The sequence below is a fragment of the Humulus lupulus genome, chromosome 5 (assembly GCF_963169125.1).
Source record: "Humulus lupulus chromosome 5, drHumLupu1.1, whole genome shotgun sequence".
NCBI lineage: Eukaryota > Viridiplantae > Streptophyta > Magnoliopsida > Rosales > Cannabaceae > Humulus > Humulus lupulus.
In genome coordinates, this window is record NC_084797.1 from 133,004,701 (window position 1) to 133,012,358 (window position 7,658).

Genomic DNA, 7,658 nt, shown 5'->3' on the forward strand with positions numbered 1-7,658 from the left:
TGAAAAATCCCTTTATTTAAGAAATTGGAACAAACAAAATGAATGAAAATATAGAAAAATAAGAAACTTATCCTTTTTCTCTTTGGACTAATTATTTTCTTAGGTTAGATAAAAGGGAAAGAAAGAAAAGAAGATGCCATTTGTGAATTGGAGTCGTCGGCTAGGAGAGAGAGAGAGAGAGAGAGAGAGAGAGAGAGAGAGAGAGAGTGAACGTGAGAAGCTAGAGAGAGAAGGAGAGAAAAGAAGAAAGAAAGAAAGAAGGAGAGGAAGAAGAAGAAGGTTTTGAAAGAAATCTAGGTTGGTGTCCTTGATTCTTAAGCGATTTAAATCCTCTCATCTATATCCTCATCTTTTTATTTTTTTAATCTCTAGTATTCATGTTGATGTTATTGTTTTTGTGGGTTTCAAATCCTTAGGGGTTGGTTAAAGTTGGTGAATATTTTGGGTTCTTGATTGTACAATCAAGAGAGGTAATGAGATCTTTAGCCCTATTGTTATTATGTTTTCTAGGGTTATATGGATCGATGGTTATTTTTTTTTTATTTTGATGCATGAAGGATTTTGACCTAGGCGTGTGGCTTTGGTATTTTATGTGGTTTCAGTTTGTGGTGTTATTCTATTGTTGGCCATGGGAGAAAAATCTTGTTTCTAGTTTTGGATATACTGGGAATTGTGTATGGTCTATATCTATGCATTTAGATTGTTCCTCATGATTTTTATTTTATATGACATTCATTGAAATATGCTAAGGATTATTGTTGTCGGCCTTGGAAGGTTGCTTTCTTTCCTTTGAGCATGTATGTTTCGGCTAGGGTATGCCTTAGCAACCATGTTCTTGTTGTATGCTTTTGTTATAAACCTAATGTATTATTTTCTTAAATGCATGAAAAGTTGGTGATATAATTTTGCAAATGGTACTATGGGTGTTTCGACCTTGTGTGTATGATTTAAGATGGTTTTATTAATTTATTCTATGCTACTGGTAATATTAAAGTACTTAAAAGAGGTGTAGAAACATGTTAGAGTCCATGTGGATGTGAATGAGATTTTTGGTATTTTATGTTTATGTCATGTGAGTTTCGGCCTATAAGGAGATTATCAATGCGTGTTGGTCGTTTTCTTTTTTATTTTCTTTGATGTCCCATTTAATCATTAGAAATATGCTAGGTTATTTGGTTAAATTGCGAATTTATCTTCAGTCTCTTATAATTGATATATTAGTGATACATGAGGATTATATTTGAGTTTTTAGAAGCATGAATTTAAAATGAATTTTTATGATGACTATGCTTGCTGATTTTGTGTATAATTGGTGAGTAATTTGGTAAAACAATCATTTTCATGCATAAGTGATCTCTCAAATAATGTGCTGATTTTATGTTAATAAAAGGGTATTTTATTTCACATTTAAAATGGTATTTTTACTCAATTAATACCTACATTTTTTATATATATATTTTATGAAGAAAATAAAATTTTTAATCAAAGTTTATGATTTTTGAGTGATTAAATAGTTGTTGGAACTTTTGGTTAAAAATAAGAAATGTCTCTTAAATGAAAGAAATAATGTGTATATTGAAATAAATTATCACGCTAAATTATGTATATGTTAAATTGATATTTTTAAAATGTAACCATGAATTTTCACATTAATATTAAGTGCATTTTTCTTTATTTTTAATGAGAAAATGTTTGGGTTTAAATTCACATTTTAATTTTAAACAAAATAAATAGTTGCTGAAAGTTTATGTTATTAAGTTAAAAATAATTATTTTGTATAAAAATAATGGGTTTACACACATAAATTAAGTCTTAAATAATACAAGTGAAAATAATTTTTCCCACACTTAAAATTATATTTTCTCACACCAAATCTTGTAATTTTTTTAAATTAAAAGAAAATATTATTTTCTAAAGGAATCATATGAAATTTATAAGTACTTCTAAATAATTTCATGTATTGTTACTTTCTATGCAATTTAAAATAATAATTTGAAATTATTATTTTATGGAAAACTAATAAAAATGTTAAATAAATTATTTTTATGAAGTAAAAATAATGTATTAAGTGGCTAAAACAAAATTAGGGACTTAAAGAAATAAATAATGGCGAAGGGGTCATGTTGCTGAATTTTTATTTGGAAAAGTTAGAAATGAGCATGTAGAAATTATCGTTTTTAATGTCACTTTTTAACAACGCTCCCACGTATGCATGTCGCAAGCAAATGCACTTTTACGTTCAAATATATGCATATTATTCAAACATATAATTTTTAGTTGGTAACCATGCATGGATAACAGGTATAATTGACACCAGTTCTATCTTTGCCCTGACCATCTCATCAGCTAACTCCCTCGAGATTTGAGTGGAACTATACAACTATCATGGGCCCCTCCTACTCAACGCATCTGCCACCACATTGGCCTTCCCAGGGTGATAAAGAATATTGTAGTCATAATCCTTAACCAGCTCCAACCAATGCCTCTGCCTCATGTTCAGATCTTTCTGAGTAAAGAAATACTTCAAACTTTTATGATCAGTGTATATCTCGCACTTCTCCCCATACAAATAATGATGCCACACCTTCAGTGCGAATACCACTGCTGCTAACTCCAAATCATGAGTCGGATACCGCTGTTCATACTCCTTCAGCTGCCAAGATGCATAGGCTATGAATTTCTCGTTCTACATCAGTACGTAGCCTAAACCCATCCTCGATGCATCACAGTAGACCACAAACTTTCCTTCCTTCGAAGGAAGACTCAACATAGGTGCAGAAATTAGCTGTCGCTTCAACTCTTGAAAACTGTTCTCACACCTCTCTGACCAAACAAACTTCTGATTCTTTCTTGTCAACTCTGTCATTGGTGAAGAAATCTTTGAGAACCCTTCTACGAACCGTCTGTAGTAACCAGCCAATCCAAGGAAACTTCGAACCTCCGAGGTGTTCCTTGGCCTCGGCCAATCCCTTACTGCTTCTACCTTGGATGGATCCACCTTAATCCCTTCTGCCCCAACTATATGTCCAAGGAAGGTCACCTCTGGAAACCAAAACTCACACTTCTTAAACTTGGCGTACAACTGATGCTCCCTTAACCTCTGTAGAACCTGTCGGAGATGCTGCTCATGCTCTACCTTTGAACTGGAATAAACCAAGATGTCGTTGATGAAGACAATGACAAACTGATCCAAGAAGTCCTTGAATACCCTGTTCATCAGATCCATAAAAGCTGCCGGGGCATTGGTCAGACCAAAAGACATGACCAAAAACTCATAATGCCCATACCGTGTCCGGAAGGTCGTCTTCGGTATGTCCTCATCTTTGATCCTTAGCTGGTGATAACCAGATCGAATATCAATCTTTGAGAACACCGTCTTTCCCTGCAGCTGATCAAACAAGTCATCAATCCTTGGTAGAGGGTACCTATTCTTGATAGTTAACTTGTTCAATTCTCAATAATCTATACACATCCTCAAAGTCCCATCCTTCATCTTCACAAACAACACTGGAGCACCCCATGGAGAATAACTAGGTCTGATGAATCCCAAATCCAGAAGTTCTTGCAATTGTATCTTCAATTCCTTCAACTCTGCTGGTGCCATCCTATATGGTGTCCTTGATACTGGTTCTGTCCCCAGTGCTAACTCAATCTCAAACTGAATCTCCCTGCACGGCGGCAACCCTGGTAAATCACTACAAAAAAAAATGCTTTTAATAACACCAAAAATGTGTTATCAAAACCTACGATAACACTTTCTGATGTGTTAAGATAGACTATGTTATCGTAGGTCAGGGTACTTTACATAACACTTTATCAGTGTTATACAGATGTGTTATTGTACTGTCAACGATAACACAATTTCTGTGTTATTTTAATATATAGATAAGTGTTGAATTATGTTATTTATAGTCGATACTATAACACTTTTTTTGTGTTATACTACACTTTAGTATAACACTTTTTTTGTGTTATACTACACTTTACTATAACACATTTTTTGTGTTATACTACACTTTAGTATAACATTATTTGTGTTATATAATGAAGTTTGCATAACATAATTCTTTGCATAAAAAGTGTTATTGTAATATATATTATAACTCAATTTTCGTATTATTGTTATATTTAAATATGTTTAAATTCTCATTATATATTTTATTTATATAGCACTAATTTATTATATTATATTTTAATTTTTTTTATATAATTAAAATTAGCTTTCTAATATATACTAGCATCATCAAATGAACTTGATTTTCAAATAACAAAAAGTAAGAACATTCAACATTGAATTAACAATCCACAATTTAGTTTAAAACATTCAACACTGTCATCAACAACAAAATATTCTTTAAGTATTCAAGCAGTCTAAAAGTTACTACTTTTAACACAAATAAATAAACAGAGTTACTACTTTCAAGGAGTCTTAAGTATCCTTTTATACTTCGCTTGTCACATCTGCAAAATAAACAAATAAATATTTTATTGTTATTATCTAGCATCGCAAATTACTTCAAGAAAAATGCCATGGAAATTATATCCAAGAAAGGACACCACATACAAAATAATGGATTCACTACTACACCAAAGCAAACAAAAACCATTCTACTTCGAAACTACTCAGAAATGAGCCTTTTACTTAAGAGTGTCAAAAACCATAATTTCCAAGTCTCCACATAAGATATAAAGGAAATACTAGCAGTTTTTTCTTTTTTGGTTTCATCAGGTTATGACAGGTGAGCAAAAGAAACAATTAACTGAAGTCGCACAAAATAGATTAGCATTTGCTAGTTTGGTAAAGTTGAGTTCTTTCACCATTGTCAAATCTACCAATAAAGCTAAGATCAAAAGATTTATACAATTCTAATTAACATAGCTAAAAGTCAATAGTTCTATTGTTACTGTCACATTATATTCATTAGCAAAGAAACCATAAGCTTCTGATGAATGTTAATTAAGAAGTTCAAAAGCACCATCACGAACTTCATCATATGCCATACAACCTTTAATGCATATACAACTCCAAAACAATTAGTTACTCCTATTGCCACTGCTAATAAACTTATGTGTGAGATATGAATATGAGAGAAGGCATAGCTCCATACCTAGGGAATCTGTAGAGTGCCAGAGGTGTTGTTGCCGGAAGTCTTAACTTTAAAGTGAATAACAAGATTACTGCAGTAGATTGTTGCTGCAGAGTTTTATATGCTTTTTTTCTTTCTGATTCTTTGATCCCTGAAAGTAAATAAGAATGACCATAACCAATTAACCAACCAAATCAGAATGCATATGAGACAAAAAAGCACAGAAGAAAATCTTACTATCAATCAATATCAACTTTACCATTCTTAGTAATAGAATAGGAAACAGACCTATCATGTTTTGACCCAATAAAGCTCCATGACTTAATTGATTTTTAATAAACACATCTTCTCACCAATTTCCAAAAATAAACTACCACTAACTATTATTATTTTACTTATGCCAAATACATAAACCATCAAAAGGAGCATGTGCACAAACCAGTACAGTTAACAAATTCTTTAGGGAAAATAAAATAAAATAGAGAAGATAACATCTTGAATACATCTTTTCCCTACATTGTTTCACTTTCAAAAAAGAGAAATCAAGTTAATACAAGTTGCCCTCACCAAGGAAAGCCTCTGCTCGCAATAAAGTTTGTGGCATTCTGCAAGTAGCTGAATATACTATTTTCTTGATGATCTACTTTCAATTTCCTTCAGCACTAGCTTAAGCTGCAAAACTTCAATTATTAGATATGGTCACATAAAATCTCTCAAATTGAGAAGTCTACTCCACCTCAAATTGAGAACTTATTCAATAGCATCATCCAACCAAGAATACACCCTCAGCAAGAGATGCCTTGCTGCTACTATTGCCCCGGATTGCTGACTGAACCTGATGAAGAAACAATAAGCATATAGAGCCAGAACGTTTTCTTTTTTAGGTAACAAACAGAGCACTTGATTTAAGACCAAAAGGAGACATAAACAGAGGTCTACCAACCCAACAAAACAGCACAAAACAATGGAGCGCATTAATTCAACCCCTACTTTATTTTAACTGAGAAGACGCACTTTTGAGTACAGAAAGTACATGAGAGCGAATCATACCCAATGCTCTAGACTGTCATAACAAAAAAATTACTCAATTATTGGAAATGGAAACAAATTTTAGTGGAAACACACTCAAACTTCTAGGCATATCCAATTAAATTAATAATATAAATCCTAATTATTTAATATGTTGTTCTGTATCTTTTTGAGCTAACAGAGGCTTTTGAGAAGAAAATGGGGAATAAGTTTAACAATTGTTTCTCATTCGTGAAAAATGGGGAAGAGGATTGTCCTATAATTTAGCATTTTTTTTTTGTGAGGTCTATGTTTGAAATATTTTATTATTAATCAAAATGTCTTTTATATTATGGGTTAGTTATGCTAACACAAACATCTTCACCAAGCCTTCAGTGTCATTTTAGGTTGTAGTTTACTCATTCACTGTCAGCCTTCACTGTAGTGCCCCAAGGTTGTTTCAAGTTTACCATGGCTGGTTTATGCTATTACTGATTCAAGGCTTTTGCATAAAAGATTCTGAGCTCATCCCAATTGGCTGATCTGCTTTTTCCAAAAGGAACTAAAGATTTTCAAGAAAATAAATAAAAAAAAGTGGATAATTTTATTATAGGTGTTTGTTTTTTTTTTAATCCATACTGGTGGCGACAACCCAAGGATTGGGAGCTGCCTGATACATAAACCATCTAGCTTTACTTATACGAAGAGAATTCAGAAACTGCCCTACTAACATCACTTGAAGTAGGTAAGATATGGCAATTTTCTGTAGACCAGTCCTTTTTGTTTTTCTCTTTCAAACTACTTTTTCTTAATCTTCTTTCAGTTGATATGAGAAGAAACCATAAAATTTATAACACAAGTTTCTACCATACTAATCTCAATTAAAGTACTCAAAAAGAAAAAAAAATTGTACCTTTATTCTAGAGGAAAATTGATAGCAAACCTCAGAATCATCCAGTAGAGTGAAAGAAAATTCACAAAATAAGCAAAAGGAGTGTGGTGTAAAGAAGAAAAGACAAAAGGAGTGTGGTCAACAGCTCTTACAACTTCTGAAGTTGTTTCAAATTGCCAAACTCAGGCATCCTTCCCGTGAAGTAGTTACTACTGATCCTTTTGCAATGAGAGAGCATGAGTCAAGATTCAAGTGACATAAAACTTGGTTCATTTTGGTCATGGAGTTACATTACAGATTGACACTTACAGTTCTTTTAACTTGGTGAGACTAGTGAGATCAGGTTACTCTCCAGTAAAATTGTTTGCAGCAAGAGTCCTGCAGCCACACCATTTCAATTACTTATGACTAAATTAATAAATGTCATTTTACTTTATTAATAAAATGCAATTTAAACGTTCTTCCACATACTTTATAACATAGTTTGCCTTGACCATATTAAAGTAGAGAATCACCTTTACCATTCTTCTTTCAAAGAGAATCTATTCTTCTTTCAAAGAGAATCCGACCAAAACCTATATGAGCCAAGCATTGAAAAAGTAAGGAATTAATCAACTTTACCATTCTTCTTTCAAAGAGAATCACTTGGCTCACAAAGTTCTTTAAACCCT

The 7,658-nt window shown here is 32.4% G+C and overlaps 1 protein-coding gene across 7 annotated transcripts; it reads right to left on the reverse strand.

Annotated features, from left to right (window-relative positions):
• Positions 1-4,243: 4,243 nt before the first annotated feature.
• On the reverse strand, positions 4,244-7,050 carry LOC133777672 (uncharacterized). Of its 7 annotated transcripts, none has more exons than XR_009868765.1 (6): positions 7,009-7,050; positions 6,078-6,150; positions 5,824-5,922; positions 5,655-5,759; positions 5,109-5,238; positions 4,244-4,461 (listed from the first exon to the last, which is right to left on the reverse strand). XR_009868765.1 is itself a non-coding variant. In XM_062217363.1 (3 exons), exons 1-3 carry the CDS (start codon positions 5,689-5,691, stop codon positions 4,311-4,313), a joined length of 318 nt encoding a protein of 105 aa, XP_062073347.1. In that variant the 5' UTR covers positions 5,692-5,922; the 3' UTR covers positions 4,244-4,310. The 7 variants fall into 7 exon arrangements, 1 of the variants encoding a protein (XP_062073347.1); XR_009868763.1 differs by having other exon boundaries at positions 6,031-6,150; positions 7,009-7,022; XR_009868764.1 differs by lacking the exon at positions 6,078-6,150.
• Between the last annotated feature and the right edge of the window lie 608 nt (positions 7,051-7,658).

What these genes read in the sequence shown, in the direction of transcription:
- LOC133777672 (XM_062217363.1), bottom strand. Translation starts at nt 5,691, where the DNA reads ATGCCACAAACTTTATTGCGAGCAGAGGCTTTCCTTG. An exon ending in GCGAGCAGAGGCTTTCCTTG is followed by an intron (nt 5,239 to 5,654) that starts GTGAGGGCAACT and finishes ATTTACTTTCAG; the next exon opens with GGATCAAAGAATCAGAAAGA. An exon ending in GCACTCTACAGATTCCCTAG is followed by an intron (nt 4,462 to 5,108) that starts GTATGGAGCTAT and finishes TTTATTTTGCAG; the next exon opens with ATGTGACAAGCGAAGTATAA.